Source organism: Culex quinquefasciatus, chromosome 2 (assembly GCF_015732765.1).
Source record: "Culex quinquefasciatus strain JHB chromosome 2, VPISU_Cqui_1.0_pri_paternal, whole genome shotgun sequence".
NCBI classification, from domain to species: domain Eukaryota; kingdom Metazoa; phylum Arthropoda; class Insecta; order Diptera; family Culicidae; genus Culex; species Culex quinquefasciatus.
This window is the reverse complement of record NC_051862.1, coordinates 49,030,001-49,056,445: the sequence shown is the minus strand read 5'-3', so window position 1 is coordinate 49,056,445 and position 26,445 is coordinate 49,030,001. Positions and strand designations below refer to the sequence as shown.

Here is a 26,445-nt window from a genome sequence, read left to right as displayed (position 1 = left end):
ACGATACAAATTCTCGTGATTTTAAAATTTCCGGGAATCAAAAGATAGATGCTTGCATTTCATGGGAAGAATAATTTATTTTGGCATCCATTATATAAAAAGCAATTAATAGATTTACAAAAATACTAGTGACATTCAAATATCTAATGAAAATTTTATTATGTAATATGCTAAAATATTTTTGTTTTGAATTTAAGAAAAAAAACTACAAGTTTAAAAACGACGTATGGTTTTGTGAAGAATGAAAATCAAATAATATAAATATAAAAATAATCTTAAATAAATTTGTAAAAACCTCGAAAAAAAATCAACGGGTAGATAAAGTGGAAGACAATTTTTTTTTAAATAATATGTAGCCTAGGTGGACTTCGATCCAAAAAAATGCCAAAAATCAAATTTTCTACTAATTTTTGATCTTTAAAAAGTTTGGGAATGAAAAACCAATACTACAATTTTATAGTAAATTTTAGCTGTGTTTTTTGATAAACTTCTCCTATATTAGAAATGGATTTAAGTATGCTGTAATTTTTGGTGACTCAGACTATAATTTATGTTTGAAATTTCCAAAATTTGTCGAAGAAAATGCGAGTGGCAAAAACAACAAAATTTCCTTAAAAAAAATAAGTCTATCTTGAGATCATGTTTGAAACACTTCATTAAAAATATTTAGCATAAGTCGCACATACTCAGTACAGACATTTTTTTCAAATCTGTAACAATTTTTGTTTATTTTTATTTGTTTTATATGATTACCTACTTGTGTTCAGTGAAGCCCTTTGTATTTTTGTATTTTAGCAGCTATTTTGTGTCATTGGTTCACCCATGCAAATGTCCATTAGGGTGCCCAGAAAAAAATGACCCCCTGCTCCACAAGCGAAAAACGTTTTTTTGGGTTATTTTAAGCATCTGTGTCAATTTTGAGCGAAATTGGTTGAGATTAACCCATTGATACCCGAGTTGATGTTGGTGAAAGACATGTTTTTCATGAAAAAGGTTTTTTTTTAAATCGCTAATAACTTTTTAGGGTCGAGTTTTACAGCCTTGGTATGTTCTACGAAGTTGTAAGGCATTAAATTTCCAATGATAATCTCACTTTTCGGAATATTTGGGTGGAAGTAGCGCACCATATAGACCAAATATTGACAAAATTGGGTTTTCCATACATTTTTTAGATTTTTTTCCAAACAAAATTCACCTTCGAGTATCAATGGGTAAATGTTGACCGATTTTGCTCATATTTGGCCCAGAACCCTAAAATAGCTCAATGAACAACATTCAGACTGTGGAGAGAGGTTTTGAGAAAAAGTTCCATATTTTGAGCACCCTAATGTCCATACAAATTTGCAAGCGGTTCATACAAAATGATACGTAAATATTCTAAAATCTGCAACTTTTGAAGGAATTTTCTGATCGATTTGGGCGAAGTTGTAGGTATTGATGAACATTTTTGGTTGTCCGATTAAATTAACCTTTTTCACACAAAAAAAATCCCAAAATCCGTATGTTTTAGTTTTTGAAAATTAAACACTATTTAAAAAAATCGAAAAACTGGAATTTTCAGTTGTAATTTAATTGTAGGTGGCTTTATTTTAAAAACGATGTGCTGATATTTTTTATCAGAATTTCTATATTTTTAAATACTATTTTTTCCCAAAAATCATAACTTGTCCCCAAAATTTTGACCATATCTCTATGGCTTTAATGCAGCGGGGTTTTGTCCTCTGAAACTTATTCAAGCATTTCAAAAATTAAAAGATACTGATTTTTGGAAATTGAATTTTTGTGAAGAAAAGTTAAATGAAAAAAAGTATGAAAATATCAATAAAATCTATTGCCGCCAGTGTTAGTAGAGAGTTGCTCTCAGCAAGTATGTAAAATGTTAAATAAAACAAGATGCAGAGTGGAATCTACGTAACAACTTTTAATGTGACCGCCTCGGGGTTCGAACCAGTGACCTCTGGATTGTGAGTCCGACTGATCCACGCAGGCTGACATGCATTCTTTGAAAATACTCTTTTGGTAAAAAATTATGATCAAAAAACCATGTCAATATTCTGCTAAATACAAAATAATTAAAAGGAATTAAAAGGAACAACTCGTCTCTTTGTATTCACAGTATTCACAAAATAATATATAACAGCTTAAAGTTCACATCTAGATGCCTCTCTACTCTCTTGTACTAAATTTGCTAGTTTTCCTATCTAATTAGCATGATAAAAGAAAGAAGCATCGATTTGCCAAATTTTTATTTAAAAAATCTGAAAATGTCCTAATTTTTTGACGTTTCATAATTTTTTCACGATTAAAAAATTCTGAAATGGCAGTAAGGTCATTGTATAGTAGTTTATGCAACAAGTTGCAAAAATAGGATTTTTTCAGAACGAGTCGTACATTTATCCAACGAGGTTCACCGAGTTGGATAAATACGAAGAGTGCTGAAAAAATCATGTTTTGCAACGAGTTCCATACAAATTTTTTTGCAATTCCAAAAAAAACACACACTGAGTGAAATTTTATGTCAAATAAAGTAGAACTTTTCAGCATTTATTTTGAAAAGTGTTGCTATTCGATTCTGTTATTTTTGGTACAGAAAAGTAGGCTATTTCGTCGTTCAAGAATGACAGGAAAAGTAAGTAGTTTCACGACGGAATTGCAAAAAAAAAACTTTCAAGTTAATGTCCCTCGACGCTGACCAGAAATTTGAAAAAAATAATAACAAACCGGCATTTTTTTCATTATTTTGTAGATTTCAAAATTTAAAATCTACAAAATATGAAGTTTTTTGAAAAAAAATCAGAACGATTACTTTAGAGGTGGGCAAAAAAAGAGCGAACCTCTCAAAGAGCCGGTTCACTGAAAGGAGTGAACGAACCGTGGCTCTCATAAAAAGAACCGCGGTTCTTTTTTAAACTTCGGTCTGTTGGAAGAACCGTTTCAAGATGGCATGATTTTTGTTGTAAATATAATTTATTAAATTTCCAAAAAAATGTAGAACTAAATTTTTTTATTGAGAATTGCAAATGCAATTTCAAATATTTCAATGCTTTTAAATTAATCTCAAAAGTAAATGATTTTCTAAACGAACTGGAAAAACTTTTCTTTGTACAACTGATTGTATTATAAAGTATTACCGGAATACAAATTTGAGTATTTCAAATTCCATAAGTTGTAAAATATTACCAAAAATCTACTGAATAGTTAACAGATTTTGAAAAAAAAAATAAATTCTTTTGTCCGGTTAAACTTTAGCGTTTTTAGTTTATAGACTTAATCGATTAAATCAGAATGTACAAAAGAGGTCACAGATAGTTCTACAAATAAAATATCAGCATTACAGAAATAAACGCAATTTTAAAATTAATAGCAGTTTTTCCAGCTACCCTAGATTTAATTTTGGATGCCAATCAATTACTCGAATGTTTAGGTTCGAGTAGAAATTTTGACATAGAGACCACCAAGACCTATGGTTTTCAAGGGCATCTTCTCGTTTTGAGTTTTATTTTTTTTTTTTTCAAATAATTTATAAAAGTCCAATGTGAAATAACTTATAAAATCACAAGATTCTTAAAAAAACCTTTTCATCCAAACTTTGAAAAAGAGCGAAAGAGCGGCTCTTTTTGATGAGCGAACGAAAATGAGCGGCTCCTAAAAAGAGCGGTTTTGCCCACCTCTAGATTACTTTGAAAAATATTTGCCTGAAATGTTGAAAATACCCTATTTACTATTTTGTGCTTTTTTCAAATCTTAAACCAAACTGATACATTCAGTAGCGATTTTGTGTCGTTAGAACTTTAGAGTAACCCTACCTTCTTCTAATCTACATTGGAGATTTCCCGCTATGAACTGTTGCCGCCGACATGATCCAATTAGCATAAATACACTTTTGCTCTATTATGGACTGTTTGCGTGTCCATCTTATAAAGACCCCCTGATTCTTCCCCGTTCACTCACGCTATGCAGCTGGTAGCACCTAATCGTTGGGGCTTCGAAAAAGACTAAACAAACTAAACGCCAGCCTAGTGAGCTCATAAACGGTACCTTAACTCCACGCAAGTTCAAACCAAAGGTCTCCGGACGTTCCAACTCGCATGGAGGAACTTAAAATTAGCTGGGGAAAATTTGTAAATCAGCACGTCGACTTTTAGGAGTGATTTATTGGAAGCCGCCGGTGGGAAATGCGACTCCGGACACCGGTATTACACCACCAGGTCGTCTACAGACCTTTCTATGGCCGCGTGGTATTACGCGGTTGATACAGAATGCAAATCGAGCAGTCTGCGGCGGAATGCAAACTTTTTTTTCTTTCGCTATGCAAATTTGCGGGCCGCGGGTTTCCCGTTGCGTTACCGTTTCTCAGCAAAAAAGCCCTCCCTGTCAGCTGGTCCGGATGATGGATGGTGGTCGGGGGGCGTCTTTGTCGGAGTTCGGTGCAACATTGTTTCGGGGGTCGTATTGTTGACTTGGTTTTACTTTGGTGAAATGTGAGCGAAATTCCGAAATGGTATTTCCTAGGTTGCTGTTCAGGGGAAAAGTTCGTCGCTTTGATCTCGTTAAAGTCTTCTAGTGTCGTAATGACACATTGGACATCATTCACTTTTGACGTAACATGTTTCTTTTCGTTTTCAAATCATAAATTTAACAAATTGGAAAAAATGGTATTGAAAAAAAATCGTTTTAATGTTCACTCTTAGAAATTAAAAACAAAAGAAAAGGTTAACGATTTTCCAACCAGAACTTACGATGAATCATCGCCGGCAGTAGGTACTACAACTCCCCTCACTTAGTACAAACAGGTGAAGTGTGTGTGTGTGTCCAAAGTAGATTCCTTGAAAGAGAACGCGCGTGTCCGCGCACGGGGCTCGCAAAACGAACGGAATTTCCATTGAAGCTTTGCCGAGCCAAACGGGAGAGGGTTCTCTGCAAATGGCAATCGCACCATAAAGCTCAATTTATGCATCACCGGGTCGACCGAGAGAGGAGTTCTCGGACCCAGCCCCGGCAGAAATTTGCGCGCGCTTTACCGCAACACTGCACGCGCAAATCGTAATGCTCGTTAACGGTAAGGTCACCACCGCCACCGGGGCGAAAGAATTTATAGAATGCTTGAAATAAATTATCATCTAATTATAGGAATTTCAACATTCGAAGTTCGATGGCAAAAAAAAAGCTGGCAATAAAATCCAATCACCGCGCGCGCGGATGGTAAACAGGGGCAGCGATTGTTTGTGCAGTTGATTTTTGCTCGGCTTTAATTTATTGCCGAGAACGAACCCCGGGATCAATGCCTCCGATAATTAATCAGGCAAAAGTAGCGAGGGATTGGAAAACAAATAGTGTGGGGCTGGCAGTTTAGATCTCTGTGGAATCAAAATTAAAGCTTTTAAACTAATTTAATGCTTTAGTAAAAAAATTTACATATACTAACATTCATAGTATGTACATTAGGGTGGGTACGTTTTTCAAAAAGTTCTCGGATCAAGTTTTAGTATGGTTCCCCTTGTAGGGCATGCCCATAGGGACTTTCATGCCAAATATCAGCTCATTTGGTTGTAAACTGGATGCGCGCATCATGGTTAAAGTTTACATGGGAATTACTATGGGAAATTGGAACTTTTTGTTCAAACGCTCCTACAGGTCTGGGAAAATCACGCGCCAACTTCTGGTATGGTCAGGCCCATGGGGAATGGTCTGGAGAACACTTTTCCCGAAGAGAGCATATGGATTCGTTGTCCCTAGACCTGGCGCATCGGCAAACAATCCGATGTCTCCGGAATCAACGGTTTTCCCTGAAAAAGCATCAAATTTTCCTTAGCATGCTATGAAAGCTTAATGAACACCGCGACGCCATACGTCAGGCAGCTAATTCCCATGTAAACTTTAACCCTGATGCGCGCAGCCAGTTTACAACGAAATGAGCTGATATTTGGCATGAAAGGCCCTATGGGCATGCCCTACAAGGGGAACCATACTAAAACTTGATCCGAGAACTTTTTGAAAAACGTACCCACCCTAATGTACATACATACATACGATTTCTTTTTACGATTTATAGAACTATATGAAATTTTGAAATGGTGATAAATTTGACAAGAATTCAAACTTGATTCAAACAGGTAAAATTCCATATTCCCAGGATTTTGGTTCTTAACCCACTTATGCTTTTCACATTTGAGCAATTGTTGAACTTTTATGAAAATGCTGATTTAATGTAAATTTTCTTAATGTTTGATAAACTCTTGAGTAAACAAAACTCGAATAACTCAAAGCTTACCATTATAATTATAAATTTAATGTAATTTAACACAGTACAAGAATATCTTTCTTTTTAACTTATTTTTTAAATTGTTCTCAAGATTATCATAGCTGCTATTTTCATTTGATCTGCAAATGTTGCCTAATTAAATCCAAATCGAAGCACTTATGATCAGGATCTTGTTGGTTTGTCATGAAATGTTTAGTTGCACTTTTACCACATAAATTCTAAAAAAATGTTCAACCTTCCTTAAACATTTTTTTACTGTGTGCCACTTATACTTATAATTTTTTTTAGATAGTTTTTTTACAATATGAATATGAAATGTTTGGGATTGTTAAGTACCTTTTGAAATGCAACGATATTTTTTTGAAAATAGTTTCTAAATACTTCGTATTTTCGAAAAAAATACTATTTTTTATCAAATGATGAAATGATTTGACGTATTGTCATACATTTCAAAAGTAATCACTTTTAAAAATGCTGTAAATTTTCCCAAAACTTCGCATTTTTGAAGAAAAAAAATGGGTTTAGTTGAAATGTAAGAAAATTCCCGATCATTTCGTACCCATACGGTTGAAAAAACAATATTTTTTTTAAATACTTTGTTTTGTGAAAATTTTGAGTGCTTTCAAAAAATCCTGGGCTGCGGATTCGGGTCATATTTCAAACGACTCCGACTCCGACTCCGGCTCCGGTTTTTAGCTCCAACCGACTCCGACTCCAGCCTACCAACTCTAGCCGACTCCGACTCCGACTCTGACTCCAGCTTTCAACAAATGGTTAGCTCCGACTCCGACTCCGACTCGACATATTTTTAAATATTTCGAAAGTTGGTTGACTATTATTTTAAAAAGGATTATTTAAATACTCTCAAAGTGTCATATTTTTCTGAATAAAAATCAGTTCGAATCACAAACGGAAAAAAAGTTTCTAGGTTACATGTTTTATACGTTATTGAATCAAAAATCAAAAAATATTTCCAGTTTTGAAGGCATTTTAAGAACAACAGTTTTGTTTAAAAAATTGGATTTTTTACTTAACTCAAATTTACATTTAATTTAATCAGTTAACCTCAAATGAACACTTAATTTAACTTATTAAAATTGTTATTTTTTGAATAAAACATTTAAAGACACCTAGCCTAAATGATCGATTTAACATATAAATTCACTTGCTCACTTTTAAGGCTAACATTTATAAGAAGCACAGTGACTATCAAAGTCACCGTGTTTTTTAAAAAAAATCATTTTTTAAGAAACTTTTTTTAAAGCTCCATTGATTTTTTTTTACGTACATGGACATCATGCCAGAGATTTACCTTACCGATTGAATAATATGTTGATTTTGATTTTTTAAATAGTATTTGAAAAATAAATTAAAATCCTATCATTTTTTCTATACTTTTTATTACTTTTTTTTACTCAAATATGAGTAAATTTACTCAGCCCTCACACTCACGGTGAGTATCGAGAGTGTTTGCTGTGAAGAAACCTACTCGATTTGTGAGTGTGAGTGGTTTTCTGAACTCTGGTAAACAACGAAAGAAAGAACTAAACGATCAAACTGAATTAATCTAAAAACTAACTACATATAAGTTCCTTTTTGGTACTGAAATCTTGAGATTTGTTCAACGATAATTTGCAACGATATCAAAAAAGATTGCTTGAGGATCAACATTCGCAACTTTTTTGATATTTTTTTCCAGTGTCAATTATTTCAAATGAAACACTCTGACTTTTGTGTACTTAGTTATAAACAAAATGCGCATGTTGAGTTCCAAGTAATAGATTGTTTTAATCGTTGATTATTTTTTGGAAGAGTTATACTTTCAATGATTTTTTCTGATTTCCAAAAACAGTGATTATTATTTTTAATCTTTTCATGTACCTCGTAACTTTTTACTATAAAAAAACATTTTCTACAAAACTCCAACACTTTTTTTCAGAAAGAACTGGATTAAATTTGGTCAAACTTGAATTGAAATGGCACATAAATATAGGCAAAACGAAGCAGTCAAAAATCAATTTTAAATATTTACAAAACCAAAAATAAAAAAAAATTGAGTTTTGATACTACATACTTGGGAATCCCCTCTTATCCCCTCTAACAGGTTATCATTTAGTGAAATTACACAATAAGAGCTTTCCGATCACAATAAATAGCTTCAAAACTATAATGGCATCTGATGAAAAAATTTTTTTATAGTTTTGTTGAATTTATGAAAACTCTGACTCCGACTCCGTGTTGTTAAAAATGTTTGGCTCCGACTCCGACTCCGACTCCACCTCTTAAAATTTAGCCGACTCCTGCTCCGACTCCAACTCCAGCTTTGACGAGTTTTGAAGACTCCGACTCCAGGTCCCCAAAAAGACTCGACTCCACAGCCCTGAAATAATCATCATATTTTTAAAGGTATGGAACGTTCTAGAACATTTGATATCAATATTGTAAAAAAAAAGTCAATGAAATATCGAAAACAAATAGTTTCGAAATGAATTCAAAATTCTTTTCCGTTAAGTATATTTCTATTTTCATTAAAAAAAATCATGTTTTTCAAATACCTTTTATTGTTCCCTGATTTTTCTCAATATCTTCAAATATTTTCTTATATATTCTAAAGATACATTGACAAAGGATACTTATTCCGAGCTAAATGTTGCAATTTTGATTATTTATTTGCAGAACTCATTGATTTTTTGCAAACAGTTTCTTTTTTTAATGTTAACCCTCTACAACCCAACCCCGCCACTAGACGGGCTTCGATCTAAGAAATTGCCAAAAACCCATTTTTGATCTTTGGAAAGAAGAACTTTTTAAGTTTTAGAAAATTTTACGGTTGGAAGTTTGACTTGTTTTATGTGACTTTGCCAATGTCAATATTTTTTAGAGGTCAACTTTGGCTGAGTTTAAACTAACATTTTCTATATTTTTATCAAAAATAAGTGTGCAGTATTTTTTTAGTGTCCCAGACTATGCCTCTACGCTATTTTTTAAATTTTAAAATGATTATAGTGCCATTTGTAGCAGAAAATGTGAAAACAAGCAACACATTGAAAAAAAGGACTGTAAAAACTTGAAAAAAAATAGAAAGGCAAAATGTAAAAAAATAACAAACGTAAACTAAACAAGATAAATGCCAATTAAAATACTAAAAATGAAACAAGAAAAACATAAAACAAGAGAAGTATGTTTTTCGTAGAACAAGAGTTGTTCAAATGACCTCCTGAACAAGGGAAAAAATAAAAAAAAAATCGAAAGAAAAATTTGGGCAGTAGAGGTTTAAAGATAATATTCGACCTACAAATACAAAACGGTAAATCATTATTTATAATTTTTGGAATATATAGCCAGGGGATGTCCCTTAAATGATTTGTTTTACTTTCACCATGTTGTAAATCTATCAATAATTACCCATCGATTTCACATAGATTAACTCTGCAGATTGATAGTTCCATCCCCCTGGAAGCGATCAAATACCGTTGCATGCAAATATTTTTCATTCTTCAGGATGTGCAACAACGTTTCACGCCTTTTCGCGGTTCAACACTGATTGATTGGGGTCGAATTGATTTATCATCGGTTCCTTTCCATTCATTCACACATCCAAGTACTTGCTTTGAAAGGGAATTTTCACTTTTTTTCTGCATGCCCTGTGGCGCCTGCAATGAATTCATCGAAGAAAACCACCCCAAAGAGGAGGAAGCCAAAATTGGAAACAAAATCAATAATTCAGCCCAACACCTTGCAGGGTGTTTGGAGTTGGGCACTGCCGCGAGGCCCTCTAACTTGGCAAGGTGTTAATGTGAGTTTTGCCGAAGAATGCCCTGTTGGCGCGTCAAATTGGTTCGAAATTGAAATAAATTTTCGTTCGACTTCGGTTGCGGTTTTCAGCACAGAAGCATGATTCATTCATTAACATTCGAAAGACAAGACATGAGCGGATGGAGGGGGTGGGTGGGTATTACAACAAGACACTTGTTTGGATTGGATTTGTGGTAGCTGATTTATTACCCAGGCTGGTCGCGCCCATGCAAAGGTGTTAATCTCTGGGTGCATTTTGCATATTTTGTGCTGAGGCGCACCCTCCAGTCTGGAACGACGATGCAATCGATTGGTTGGTTGACTAATTTGTCCAAGTTACATGACAAATCAATTGGTTGTCTATGGAACATGAGATCCGAAATTGTGCATAAAGTTCGTCACCATTTTTAGATCTTCATGAAATGTGTTTGAATAAAGTCACATTGTAAATTAAGAATCAATATAACTCCAACCAAAGTCGCTATAATAACTTTATAGACTTGCCCAACAACAGCACATAAATGCTCATTAAGCTGCCCACATTCATGACAAAAAAAAACTCTGAATGAAAAATATGTATATATTGCATCGAAGCTAGAAACGCAGGAAGGCGCGAGCACACGTAATTCATATCCGCTATTTGGTTACATCGATCCACCTCAAACTGTACGTTTTTCCAATAATAAAGAAAAAAAAACTCCCGCAGAAAGAACTAATGAGTGTGAGTGGCGAGTTTATAGTTTTAATCACTAATGACTTCATTTCTATTAGCCACGGTCGCCCTTTTGCCCACCGCGTACGTTGTAGCCTTCAGTCGCCAGCCCGGAGCAGCCGCCCTCGGAATGCTCGGAAATTGAACACTTCAGTGCGGGAGTCCAACCCCTGCGGAGAGCTGTACAAAACAGTACGTTTAATTGCACCTTAAGCAGTCAGCAACCAGTCACTGAATCAGATCGACTTTTCCGCGATTTTTCTGCACAGGTCGCGCACCCCAACCGACTGTGGCTTTGCCTGACGGTGCGCTGGGTTCGTTTCTTGTTCTGTACGGTCGGCCGTTGAAGTCTCCGGCCAGATTTTGCGCGCTCTAATGGTAACGAAACGCACTTTTAGCTTGGGCTCGGACGGTGGCAAAACATTCAATTAGCTTGAATGAAAAATATGAGTTAATGTCGGATAATATCACGCGAGATGTGGGGCAGAATGGCCGTCCAGCGGTGTGGTAGCGTTTATTTAATTTGCAGTGTCACTGTGGCAGTGTTTGGAACAAGGATTGATTGATTGGGCAATGGGCTGGATTTTGTCACGTCGTCGTCACCAAAACGTAGACCACAGTATCGCCGTCAGCAACTTGCACACTGCACTCGATATCGGGGCAATAAGCTGCAGATTAAGAATGGAAACTTGTTTTTGGAGTTTCGAGCGCAAATCTGTATCGCATACAAAGCTCGGTCGTGCTGCATTTTGTCACCTAATTGCACAAGTTTGTCCAGTTGATTGGAAAAATTAGAAACACATTTAATTCCACGTCAAGGCCCGGCGACTGGAATCGGCTGATCGGAACGATATGGAATTGAGTCGTGTGAGATTGGACGAACTTTCAGTCACTGTCACTCGATTTCTTTTGGTAAGTTTTATTCCTTTCTGTAGTCTTTTGAGAATTTTTGTCCTAAAATAATATGTTATGTAAGGTTACAAAATTATTTTTCCTCTATTTTTGTTACTAAACCAGAAAAAGGTTTGTGATATGCAAGAAAATATAAAATATGAGTTCTTAACTTACGTGCTGAACTGGAAGTAATTTTTCTGAAATTTTGTGTTGCTTTTTCTTTCATACTACAACAGAACTGAAAAGTTCGCTGTGAAACTGTCAACATTTCCTGTCCCTCTGGCTCTGGAGAAACGAAAAGCCTACTTTTACCTATCAAAAATAACAGAATAGAATATTAATACCTTTCAATACCAGTGCTGAAAAGTTCTAATTATAGGCACTGAAATGGGTGCTGAAAAGTTGAACTTTTCAACATTTTTATCGAAAAGTAAAAAATTGCAATATTTTTTTGAACGGTAAATTCATATGTGTTAAAGATGATTAACATAAAATTTCATTCAAAAAGCGTTTTTCGGAATTGAAAAAATTGTTGTAAGCAGAGAACGAACATAGGCACCATGTTTTGCGAAATATCAAAGGTGCAGTGCTTTAGTTGTCACCAGAACCCATTATTTTGGGTGCTTATAATAAGCACCCCAGTTTGAAGGTGCTTATTTTTGCAAGGTTTTTTTTTTAATTTAGGCATTAGGATGATGAAATTTGGAGATAATTGCAGGTACCTATTTCGCTTCCCTGGTTGTAAGCAACTTGTTGCAAAACATGTATTTTTCAGCACTCGTCGTATTTATTCAACTCTGTGAACCTCGTTGGATAAATGTACGGCTCGGGCTGAAAAAATCCTCTTTTTGCAACTAGTTTCATAATAGTAGTTTATGCAATGCAATAGTTGCTGTCAAATTTTCATGTATTTTGTCAATAAATCGTTTAAATCAAAAAAATGTTGAAAAGTGTTACTTTTCAGCATTTATTTTGAAAAGTGTTGCTATTCGATTCTGTTATTTTTGGTACACAAAAGTAGGCTATTTCGTCGTTCAAGAATGACAGGAAAAGTAAATAGTTTCACGACGGAATTGCAAAAATTACTTCAAAAATAACAGAAAGGATAATTGATACCTTTCAGTACCAATGCTGAAAAGTTCTACTTTTCAACACTGTAATGAGTGCTGAAAGTTTAACTTTTCAACACTAGTACCGAAATGTAACATTTTTCATTTTTTATATTTGAACGGTGAATTTACTAACAAAAAGCGTTTTTCAAAATTGCAAAAAAAAAATGTAAGCCGCTTGTTGCAAATCTTGGTATTTTTCATCGCTCCTATTTTTCGTTTTCATCCAAATCGGTAAACCTCGTTGGATTAATGTACGACTCGTGCTGAAAAAATTTTCTTTTTGCAACTTGTTGCATAAACTATTATTTAGAGTTTTTTTGTGAAAAAAAATATGTTTGGCCTACCATTAATAGCCCGATATAATGCTGTGGAAAAGTTCATATTATTATAAATTTAAGTGAAAACAAAATCAACTTTTCCGCACTTCTGTAAAACGTTGAACTTTTTCACACTTAATTTAAAAAAAAAATGTTACGAATGTGTCACTGAAAAATCCTATCCAAACAGTATCGTTCATTTTGCAACAACCATTTAAGAATTTCTATTTTTTTTAATTATAAATAGCTATTTTTAATGTTATTTTGTATTTTTTTTTTTCATTCAGTAGTTTTACTAGATTCTTGAGGCACCCGTAAACTCTGCTCCCAACTTTGAACTAATCAGCTGATCAAAGGTAGTCCACATCTCAGCTCAGGATAAAAACTTCACACAAGTAATTCTTAAACAACGTTATAAATAAAAATAATTTCGAATAATTTAAAAACTAATTGCGCTTATTTTGTCATTACATTGCGGCTAAAATATCAAATTTCAGTAATTTGCGAATTTGTGGCCATAAAGCCTCTAAATTTTTCTTTAAGATTGACTTGAAGATATTTCCGATAGAATGCCTAGAATAGCTGCCATCGGGTTAATTTCGGTTGAATTCGTCAAGATTTACTTTTTGATTTCAAATCCTATGGATTGGCCATAGGCCACGCAACCTCCATGAACATTTTTTAAACAGTTTTTTTTTCAATTGTCCTTTAAAAACTGTTTCGTTGAAAAGTGGAGTTTTAAAAAGCAGGGAGCCCCTGATAGTAACTTTGTTTCTCACAAGTCTAAAATTGATTACGTCAAATTCCAAAGGTTATCAAAATTCATTAAACATTATTTTTATTCTTTTTTTTTCATAAAAGTATCAATTTTTGCCGCCACCTAAACCAATTTGAAAGCAAGATGTGCTATTAATGAAAAATTGTCCAAAGAATTCGATAATGCAGCTTGTTGTCCAATTCGAGCTCAGCCTATCAATGTCCCCCGGTGCACGATATCCAGTAATATTGCATGTAAAATAAATTAACACAGCAAATTAAAGAGACTTCATAGCTCCGGCATTAAACGAACAAAACGTTATTGTCAGCATTCATGACAATTTCAAAATAATCGACCTGATCCATACTAAATCATCTTGAACAAAAAGTATCTCCTTGATCACTACCGCCACTGACCCCCAACAGACTGTTCCGCCGTGAATTAGTAATGAGTCTCATTATTATAAATAAACTATTTGACCCAACAAGAAACAACCGGTCATCATTCAACCCCATCCCGTATCAATAAATTAACCCGCGCTTTGTTTCCTCCAAGTCAATCCCCAGTAAACGGTTTCCCAACCGTGCCGATTAAATCAATCACGGTGTCATTCAATCCATCCGGAGTGGTTCCTCCTCATCTCTGACGGGGGGAGGGGTCTCTCCGAACGCGTTCAGCGCGAAATCGAAGGTCATCCCAGCCTGCAGTGACCCGCTCACAATCATACCGCGGTGTGGTCTTGTTACTGTCCAGCCCCCAATCGGGCCGTGCCGTGTTTGACACTAATAAAATAAACAAGATAAAGAAACGCGCCGCGGTTGTGACGAGCGACGACCTGCCCGGACAATTCCGACGACGAGCCGATTATCTTGGCAAGATAATTTACATGCCATTAAGCTCCAATTCAGCACTTCTCAGGTCAACGGAGGGGATTGCACGGCATCCACCTACTACGAGTCGGCCGAGAGGTGACGTTGCCATAATAAAATTATAGCAAGGTGGTGAGGTGTTCTGTGGGAATGTGCGGCCTTCGGCGCGCGTCACCGCCGTCGTCAAACGACGAGGTGACCTAAGAATTTCGTCATGACTTTGCAACTTGGTACTCCCCCGGCAGGGAACTCTAGCTTAGACAAACCAAGGTCGCTCCGATAGCGATCGACCCCAAACAAATTGGAATACAATCACAGGGCTTTAAGTGGTTAGTTCAACGAGAAAATTCCACCACGAATCAAAATATTTCTCCACCCCAAAATGGGGGTTGGGCCACCCCTGACGATGGCAGCTGCCACACATTCCACGTGCCACAAAGAGGTGATGACAAAGCGACTTGAGACCCCTGAAGTAGTCACGCGAAAGACCCCAACTTCCACAGCCCTTTTTGTCGACTTTATCACCTAATTGAGCGGTATTCGCGCGATCGGTTACGAAAGAGTCCATTCCTTTCAAAGCGAGGTGACCATTGTTGAGAGACTCTTGGTACTCGAGAGTACCTTTTTTTCATGCTTAGATCATTCTCTACCCCAACATGGGAGGTAAGCCAAGTGCCCCCAGTACGGTTCTTGTGTGTGGAATTTGGCCTTGGGCTGAGGCTCTGAACTTTCGAAAGGAGTTTCCTCGTCATCCGGACACACGTAACCTTGTTAGGAAGCTGGTGAACACAGTGTGTAGACGATGACAGCATTATTCCCAACCTCCGACCGACCGACAAAGAGTGGTGAATTGATTTTGGAGATTAGTGCGTTCAAATGGGGGCTCCAAAGCGGGGTGGAGTTGGGTGCGCTGGGTGCTTAGTCACCGACAGAGACGCTTTGGCACAACCAGGTTGCAGAAACAGGTCCGTACACTGGCTGCAACGTTGCTATGAATCATACGACCTTGCTTGTTGATAGGGTAGGGGTGCGTTGCTTGTTCGCAAAAGTACGACCGTTAGTGTCACTTGGATCGGTAGTGTAGTGGTAAGTGTGGTTGCCTTGATTTGTATGATCACGCCTTCCGTCGGACGGGGAAGTAAATGTTGGCCCCGGTCTAACCTAGTGGTTAGGTCTTTAGCTCAGTCCAAGTAATCTCCCTGGGTCCTGTCTCGATGGAGTCGCTGGTAGGCAGTTGGACTCACAATCCAAAGATCGTCAGTTAGAATTTCGGGGTGGCTTAGGTGTAAAACGAGGTTTGGATTGCATCACCGTTTCAAGCCTTCGGACACCAAGTTTCGAGTAGGAGTCTCGGAATAGAAAACACCAAGGTAACCCTGTAGAGCGAACAATTTGATTTGTTTTTGCCTTCCTCACTGAGGTAAGGCTATAATCCTGCTCTAAAAATGAACTTTTTATTAAAAGCTCGAAGACCCACCTTCATAAATACATATCGACTCAGAATCGAAAACTGAACAAATTTCTGTGGGTGTGTGAGTGTATGTGTGTGTGTGTGTGTGTGTGTGTGTGTGTGTGTGTGTGTGTGTGTGTGTGTGTGTGTGTGTGTGTGTGTGTGTGTGTGTGTGTGTGTGTGTGTGTGTGTGTGTATGTATGTATGTGTTCAAAAATCTTGCCAAGTTTTCTCAGCACTGGCTGAACCGATTTTGATCGAACCAGTTGCATTCGACTTGGTTAAGGGTCCCATACATCGCTATTGAATTGTTTGAAGTTTCGATAAGTAGTTCAAAAGTTATATATAAAAATGTGTTTTCACATATATCCGGATCTCAATTATATGCATGTAAACGATGTCCGGATCCATCATCCGACCCAACGTTGGTTAGGTAATCGAGAGACCTTTCCAACGAGTCCACAACATCGAAGATCTGGCAACCCTGTCTTGAGTTATGACCACTTAAGTGATATTTATGTACTTTTTTGAAGCCGGATCTCACTTAAATGCATGTAAACGATGTCCGGATCCGTCATCCGACCCATCATTAGTTAGGTAATCGAGCGACCTTTCCAACGAGTCAACATAATTGAAGATCTGGCAACCCTGCCTCGAGTTAGGACCACTTAAGTGATATTTATGTACTTTTTTGAAGCCGGATCTCACTTAAATGCATGTAAACGATGTCCGGATCCGTCATCCGACCCATCATTAGTTAGGTAATCGAGCGACTTTTCCAACGAGTCCACATAATTGAAGATCTGGCAACCCTGCCTCGAGTTAGGACCACTTAAGTGATATTTATGCACTTTTTTGAAGTCGGATCTCACTTAATTGCATGTAAACGATGTCCGGATCCATCATCCGACCCATCGTTGGTTAGGTAATCAAGAGACCTTTCCAACGAGTCCACAACATTGAAGATCTGGCAACCCTGTCTTGAGTTATGACCACTTAAGTTATATTTATGTAATTTTTTTTAAGCCGGATCTCACTTTAATGTATGTAAACGATGACCAGATCCATCATCCGACCCATCGTTGGCTAGGTAATCAAGAGACTTTTCAAACGAGTCACAACATCGAAGATCTGGTAACCCTGTCTTGAGTTATGACCACTTAAGTGATATTTATGTACTTTTTTGAAGCCGGATCTCACTTAAATGTATGTAAACGATGTCCGGATCCATCATCCGACCCATCGTTGATTAGGTAATCGAGAGACCTTTCCAACGAGTCCACAACATTGAAGATCTGGCAACCCTGTCTCGAGTTATGACCACTTAAGTGATATTTATGAACTTTTTTGAAGCCGGATCTTACTTAAATGTATGTAAACGATGTCCGGATCCATCATCCGACCCATCGTTAGTTAGGTAATCAAGAGACCTTTCCAACGAGTCCACATAATTGAAGATCTGGCAGCCCTGTCTCGAGTTATGACCACTTAAGTGATATTTATGTATTACCCACTGTTGATAAAAAGTGAGGAAGGCATCAACCACACAGGTGGATTAAGTTAGTTTTTTTATGGGTGATGATCTTTTTGCCTTCCTTATGGCTATAATTCTGCTCTAAAAATGGCTATAATCGTATGAAAAATCATGCAATCATCAAAAAAGTATAGTGTTTTGGAATCAGGATGATGTCAGCTATACATTAAAATTATAATTTCAAGAATATTTTCACAAAAATACGTATTTTTCCTATATTTTGAAAATGCATTTTTATCTCTAAAGAAACCAAAAAAAAAATGTTTTTGTAATATGGGTATCAAACGATCAGTTTCTTTTTTCATACATTTCATATGTTGAATTTTATTTTAAACACTCAAAATTTTCACAAAACTACATATTTTCGAAAAAAATACATCAAATTTCAGTTTTTACAATATCAAACGATCAGGACTTTATCATACATTTCGAATGTTATATCAACATTTTTTTAAAAATACTCAAAATTTTCACAAAACTACGAATTTTCGAAAAATTACTCAAAATTTCCATTTCTACAATGTGTGTATCAAACAATCGAGATTTTTTCATACATTTACAATGTAATAATTTTTTTTAAAAGATACTCAAATTTTCACCAAACTTCGTATTTTCGAAAAAAAAAAAATACTCAAGATTTCAGTTTTAACAGGATGGGTATCAAACGATCGGGATATTTTCATACATTTTGAATTTAATAACAACATTTATTGGAAATACTCGAAACATTCACAAAACTACGTATTTTCGATTTTTTTTTTTTGAGAATTTCCAAAAAATTTTGTTTATTACATTCGAAATGTATGAAAAAATCCCGATCGTTTGATACCCATTTTGTTAAAAACTGAAATTTTGAATATATTTTCAAATATATGTAGTTTTGTGAAAATTTGGAGTATTTTCAAAAAAATGTTTTAATATTTGAAATGTATGAAAAAAAAACAAACTTAATCCACCTATGTGGTTGGAGCCTTCCTCACTCATTACCAACAATGGGTGATATGATAGGGTTGGGCACAAATTTCATCTTTTTTTTAGATCTGGAATAAAAATGTACATAAATATCACTTAAGTGGACATATCTCGAGACAGGGTTGCCAGATCTTCAATATTTTGGACTCGTTGGAATGGTCTTTTGATAACCTAACCAACGATGGGTCGGATAGTGGATCCGGACATAGTTTGCATACATTTAAGTGGGATACGGATATATGTGAAAACACAGGTATACATGAATATAGGTCTACGACAGTTTTTCGTAAATAGATGGAATACTAATCACAAAATGGTTTATTTTTTTAGTAATGGTTAGCATCTCTTTAAAAAAAACTAATACAAGAATTGTACATAGAGACAGTACACATCCTTCAACTGTTTCTGTCATAAAAGAGATGATAAACTTATCGAATTTAATTTTATTTTAAACCATTTTATAATTTGCTGAAGGTATGATTCTGGACAAACTTCGTTCCACTTGTTTTCAAATTCAAATTCTGATCCATCAAAACATTGACAATATTTACGTATTAACGTCAAGTCAGTATTGTTCAGAACCGGATACACAGACCGCACCGTATCATAACTCATACCTTTTTTATTGGGTAAAAGATCTAAAATAACAGAACCGTGAAGATTATCCGTCTTTCTTGAAATGACCGTATGGTTGATTCCTCGCCAGTTTAATATAAAATTATCAACTAAATCATCCCGGCAATTCATCCTCGTGCTTGAAAGCTTCAATTTAGCCGTCCACTCTCCATCGAAACGCTGCAGGTCCAGCCGGAACATGTCCCGATAGTCGCAGGTTCCGTACAATGTCATGTGGTCCCGGACGAGTGAGTAGGCAGGTTCCATGAGCAGGCAGGGATAACTTCTCACAAGTCCCGGAAGCCAAACGTCGAGTTGCACAACTACTCCAGCTGATGTGTACTCATCGGCGTAGAATAGTGATACTGGGTTTTCATTCGGTGCAAGATCCTCGTTTGGCAAACGAAACTGTACAAGGGTGTCAATGGCGTTTGAAGCCACGAAAGCCACGCTGAAGATTGTTACTCTGAACCACATGATAACTGACATGATGGAGCAAGGGCATTTCAGTGAGAAACTCTGGGAGTAACTCGGAGTAACTCTGAGTTTCTCAGCTTCCTCCCGATTTTTTCAATTCCCACCTGATAGTCGATATCTTGGTATATGCAACCATGACAATGTTGTTTGTTTATGTTTTTTTTGCAATGTGAAGTTTTCGCGTCTTCTTATCGTTATGTTTTGTATTCTTGAAAGTGGCCAGTCCGCGACCTGTGGCTGATTCTCTTTGGCCGGCACCATGTCCGTTTTAAGAATCCTTTCTGGTGGAACTGAGACCGGATTTGGTGGTGAATGCCAGTTAGAGGAAGTTAACGCATCGGGCATCGAAAAGTGCCAGCTGCTGCCAGCCGTTTCGTAATCGGACCTCTACGCGTCGGAATTAACCAGAAGTACAAAGCGTTGCGAAAATGTATGTTACGCAAGGATGGAATCGGTAGATTTGGAATCACGCTTATTGGAAAGTATTTGGAGGAATTTACTTAAATTTAACTTTTGATTTCTGAATTTTGGAATTCCAGGTCGGCTGTTTACCTTGCACAGAGCGAATTTAAATATTCCACCGGAAACATTGCCCTGGCCAAGGAGCACCATTTTCGGGTTCCGTTATTCGATCGGTTTGAGCTGCCTTTTTGGTCAAGCTGAAGAAGCTGGAGAATTTCATCGAAAATCTCGACAACGTCGACTACCAGCAGGAAGAATTGCATGCCGATGAATTTACCAGCTGCTGCGCAAAGAAGGCGCGTTGCAACGATATTGAAATTGAATCACGTTAAAGGCTTATCATAGCAAAATCGTGCTTCCAGCAAAAAAAACCGTAATAAATAGCCAAATAAAAAATATAAATTTTATTTTGATTCCAAAACAATAAAATTTTTAAGAACTGCTGGTGGCCATAGAAATCATAATTCCTTTACGGGGCTGGTTTGGAACCGCTCGTGGGAGGAAAAGACCAAGGGCTTGGAGTGACGATGATTTCGCGTGAGGAGAGCATGGTTTACTGATGGCTCTAGGCTAGGCGGTTCAGTCCAGCTTGTGCTTTTCTTGTTGGTGACGCCGGCACTGTACATCTGGACGCACTTCTTGACATCTTTTTTCGAGATTGTGCAGCGTCAAAATACGGACAGGTTGCGGCTTCCTTGGCGGTGTACAAAAGCTTGATCCAGAGCATGGTCAGGTGGATATGCTTGATAGCGGACCATAGCAGCGAGAATCCCTTGTTTTTGCGGATGGCGAGCTTGGCAAGTCCTCACAACACTTTAAAAGTCCATTTCGAGACAGAATCCGGCGGAACTAATGTGACGTTTGTTAACTCTTAACTTGGAACGAATCCCCCCGAAGTATTCTTTTCAAAACAAACAAATCTTAGCAACAGGTTTTGACATTTTTCAAACACAAGGTTCAACTATGTAGGTGGGACGATGCGAAAAAATCAGAGTAACTCGGAGGAAAATTGAGTAACTCTCGTTACTCTTGACAAAATTGAGGTACTCTTTTGCTCACTGAAATGCCCTTGTGATGGAGAGCTCACCGTGACAATATATATTCTATGATGCTGTTATCGTAATTCCTTTTAATTTGCATAGATTGCAAAAATTGCTTTATAATTTGCAACTGGTTATTTATAACCTTCGGATTCAAATTCGAACATGTCATCAAACTTACATTAATTCATATCGTCATAATCGCGCTCTCTTGTCGAACGTGTACTGTTGCGTTGTTTTGGGCGAATGAAATGATAAATTTAGTTTAATCTCAAATATCCACAGGCCATGCAAAATGATGATCTTCGTTACTTTTCTCACGCTCGATGCCGCCAAGGCAAACATTACTGGCCAACCTTAATACAGCGGCCGTCTCAAATAACCTTTGAAGGCACCCCGTACCTTTGCGAGTGTCTAGCTGAGCCAAAGATTCCTTGAATGCCACCGGCACACGAGCGGGTAATCCGATTTAAAAGACATTCCTCACATTCATCAAAAATCAACACAAATCTTCCTAATGGCCAAATCCAATAATGAAAAGAGAAAAAAAAACACCAAACAATCTTTTAATTTATTTTACATGTTCAACATATCGATGCCAAAATGCCAACCGATCAACTGCACCACATGCATCGTCCACTAAAAGCTCAACGCTAACAGATCTTGGAAGAATCGCATGAATGTTAATAACCATCTCTGAATGAGGGGAGGGGGGGGATACGATCAATCGATCGATCGACCATTTCGATGAGCAACCACCAGCGTGGTGGTCTGTGCGGTCTCTGGTCATAAGTCGTCGTTGTCGTCGCCGCCGAGGATTCCTTTTACGAATGCGATACTAATCGTTAAATCAGCTGGAAAATTAATTACACACCACCTTCCCCGCATCGTTGTCTTCTTACTAGTAGAGTACAAAATAACCAGTAGTGTAGATATACACATTCGCTACACAGCCCAGTGCGATTCTTCCTGATAATCGAACGACCGAGTGCCACCACGCTAACAGTTTTGCCCTTTCCGTTTGTTTCTGTCCTTTTTAGGTAACTGATAATCAAGTGCATCACCATCCAAATGACCACTGCCAGGCTGGCTGACTAACTACCGGTCAGCATCTTCGAGACCTGAGCGATCAACGCTAGGAAGTGAAGTTATAGCAGTGTAGCTAATTGATTCACGGTCTGAACGATTGAAGATGGCTGCTTGGATTTGTGATTTGTGACGCTAGGCGAGGAATCTTGTTTTTATGCTGTAATGAGATTGCCGATAATGAGCGTTAGAAAGGTTAGTTCGTGGATTTGTTTCATATGTCGCAGAATGTATAACAAAATTAACATTGTTTAACTGTTTGTATAAAAAAAAAAACAGATAAATAAAATCTGTTAAATTGATTCAAAAACTTGGAAAAGCTGAAATATTGTTTTACCGTCTGACAAACCAATCATGTTTTTTTATCTTACTTGCAAATTAAGACTTGTTGATTCTCAAGCTCAGGTTATGAAGTAATTTGCTACATATTCGGAACAGACAAGAAGTATAGTTTAATAATATATATTTTCTTCATGTAACGAAGGCTTAGAAAAGTTGAACATGAATAATCTTCTACAAGAGCGGTGAAGGATATCTTTTAAAAAGATTTGTTGATTTTTTATGCTTCGAATCCACAAAACAATCTGACGTAGGGTTGATTCTAACTTCAAAAGCTTCGGTGCATTGAATATAAAAGTATTTTATTTAAAAATACGAACTTACTTCCTAACAACAGAAAAGCTATGATTTATATGAAGATAATTTGTTTATTATTTTTTTATCAGAAAATCTCAATAAACCTTCCCGAGCAGGTGGAAATAACTGAAAAAGTTCAATTTCTGTTATTGCCAGCAGGTCAAGACTTGTTAATAAAAATAACTTATTCTGTTAACAAAAATTGTTAGTGGGTAATTCTCCGCCAACTCACACAGCAGTTGCCCCGACCCCTCTTCGATTTGCGTGAAACTTTGTCCTAAGGGGTAACTTTTGTCCCTGATCACGATTCCGAGGTCCGTTTTTCGATATCTTGTGACGGAGGGGCGGTACAACCCCTTCCATTTTTGAACATGGGAAAAAAGAGGTGTTTTTCAATAATTTGCAGCTTGAAACGGTGATGAAATAGAAATTTGGTGTCAGAGGGACTTTTATGTAAAATTAGACGCCCGATTTGATGGCGTACTCAGAATCCCGAAAAAACGTATTTTTCATCGAAAAAAACACTAAAAAAGTTTTAAAAATCCTCCCATTTTCCGTTACTCGACTGTAAAAAATTTTGGAGCATGTCATTTTATGGGAAATTTAATGTACTTTTCGAATCTACATTGACCCAAAAGGGTCATTTTTTCATTTAGAACAAAATTTTTCATTTTAAAATTTCGTGTTTTTTTCTAACTTTGCAGGGTTATTTTTTAGAGTGTAACAATGTTTAACAAAGTTGTAGAGGAGACAATTACAAAAATTTTGATATATAAACATAAGGGGTTTGCTTATAAACATCACGAGTTATCACGATTTTACGAAAAAAAGTTTTGAAAAAGTTGGTCGTCGCTGATCATGGCCGTTCATGGTCACCCGCGACAGACACGGACGACAAAACAAAGAGAAACGCAAAAAGTTACTTTTTCAAAACTTTTTTTCGTAAAATCGCGATAACTCGTGATGTTTATAAGCAACCCCCTTATGTCTGTGCCCTCAAAAGACCTGGGGGTCGTTAAAGTGGATTGCTTTGCTTTGCAAACCTATTCCATAGTTTCATAAATAAAATAAAATAACAAAATGGGTTATGACAGCTGATTTTTTTTGTAGTTGAAATATCGCATGAATAACGCGATCAATAATTGAATGAATTTCTATGTGCCATAACTTGAGTTGTTATTGTCTTAATCTATGACATTCTCTCTATTCAATAACAAGTTCTATTCAATAACAATTTTCTTTAGTTTCTCATTACCGATAATCATGTTTTCTGATAAAAAAAATCAAATATTTTAGCAGGACTTGTTAATGCAATGAGTTATTCCCACCTGTTAGGAACCTATCAATCATAGATAAATAAAAATTAAAATTGATTTTTAAGAAGCATAATACAATTTGCAACTTTTTTAAATAATTTGTGAGGGTTTCAAGTAATAAGCATTTCCAAGCTACAATTTTCAAAAAATGTTCAGTTTTTTAATTCAAAAATGTTTCAAGAACACAGAAAAAAATCAATTCTCGAAACTGTGAAGTCAGTTCACGATTATGAGAACCACGAAGGAATATATTCACGTTTATGGTGCAAATGCACCATACTCATGAATAAATTCCTTCGTGGATCTCACATTCGTGAACTTAATTCACGATTACGGGAATTGATTTTTTTCTGTGAAGGAATAAAAACAACTTTAAAAATCAAAAAAACCATTTTCGAAAAAAATAATTTGTTTTCACTGAATGGCAAGTTTTTTGTTTTTGGGTACTTTTTAAGAACAAAAAGAAATTGTTTTCTTATCGCATAAAAAATGTTTTTTAACTGTTTTGTCAACATTTTTTTTATCCCTAAGCACTCCGTTTTTTTCTGGTACATTTTTCAGTCAACGATATAAATAATGAAATATGGTTCATTCCATGTCAACTGGGTACACTTTTGGAAATGACATACACAGAAATCTCATCCCTATCGACGATTTTTTTAAGCGTTTTTCTTTCTTTTGCTCGCAACTTTAATACCACAACATCTTCTTCTGGTTGCATTTTTATAAAATGATCAAAAAAAAATCAAAAAACCCTCAAATGTCAGTCTATGTTTTAAAACATGGTTTTGACGAACTTTTCTTTTTTGTTAACTTTTTTTACTTATTTTATCACCTTTGACTGGGACAATTTACATACGAATAATTGAAAACCTCAAAAAATTCTAACCATTACTGAGTAACAGACATTTAAACCTTGATTTTTATACAAAATAAAGCACGTGGTCGCAACCAGTTACAAAGTATGAGTATGCACTCTAAACTAAATTTTACCCAATTGTTACTTTTGAATAATTGAAAAAAAATTCAACAAACATACTAAATTGTTCCGTACTGCCCCTGATCGCATAAATGTCCCATATGCATTTTCATCGATTTCGAGTTATTGATGCAGTTAGGTTCAAAATCGTGTGCTCTTTCAAAAGAGCCTATAACATCCAATACTTTGTTCTAGAAATCAGGAGGAAATCCAGTTTTTTTTCGCGAAAACTTAACACGTAGCCATAATAATTTCAACTATGTGATGTAAAATCAGTGAATTTACGGGAATTTTTTATTCTGTTCTGGTGGTCATCCATAACGAGAATTTGTGATAGTTTTGATGAAATTAAAAAAAAACATGGGACTTTTACCGTTTGTCGTCAGTGGAAAGGAAGAAAAAACTGAAAAAAATACAGAGTGACCATCGGCGAAGTAATTTTGTGGTCCTAGCTTGATGTAGCCCGAATTCAGTGAAAGCAGCATGTGTTTTAGGATTGGTTTAAGCAGTCCCGTTACAAGAACTGCTTTCCATTTGCATAACTGAGCAGTTCTCTAGGATTTCGGTCATTCGATTTTTTTTGTATTTTTTAATCCGACTGAAACTTTTTTGGTGCCTTCGGTATGCCCAAAGAAGCCATTTTGCATCATTAGTTTGTCCATATAATTTTCCATACAAATTCGGCAGCTGTCCATACAAAAATGATGTATGAAAATTCAAAAATCTGTATCTTTTGAAGGAATTTTTTGATCGATTTGGTGTCATCGGCAAAGTTGTAGGTATGGATACGGACTACACTGGAAAAAATAATACACGGTAAAAAAATTTGGTGATTTTTTATTTAACTTTTATCACTAAAACTTGATTTACAAAAAAACACTATTTTTATTTTTTTATTTTTGATATGTTTTAGAAGACATAAAATGCCAACTTTTCAGAAATTTCCAGGTTGTGCAAAAATCACTGACCGAGTTATGAATTTTTAATCAATACTGATTTTTCAAAAAATCGAAATTTTGGTCGTAAAAATTTTTCAACTTCATTTTCGATGTAAAATCAAATTTGCAATCAAAAGTACTTTACTGAAATTTTGATAAAGTGCACCGTTTTCAAGTTATAGCCATATTTAAGTGACTTTTTGAAAATAGTCGCAGTTTTTC

General features: G+C 36.1%; 1 protein-coding gene across 1 annotated transcript in view; it reads left to right on the top strand.

The window, feature by feature from the left end:
* The window catches only part of LOC6046762 (myb-like protein Q), a 169,293-nt gene that overhangs the window by 72,484 nt on the left and 70,364 nt on the right, over positions 1–26,445 (top strand). The window contains exon 2 of the mRNA XM_038252339.1: positions 22,309–22,549. Within this exon, the coding sequence (XP_038108267.1) occupies positions 22,520–22,549 (30 nt within the window). The 5' untranslated portion in view covers positions 22,309–22,519. The remainder of the gene's footprint in view (positions 1–22,308; positions 22,550–26,445) is intronic.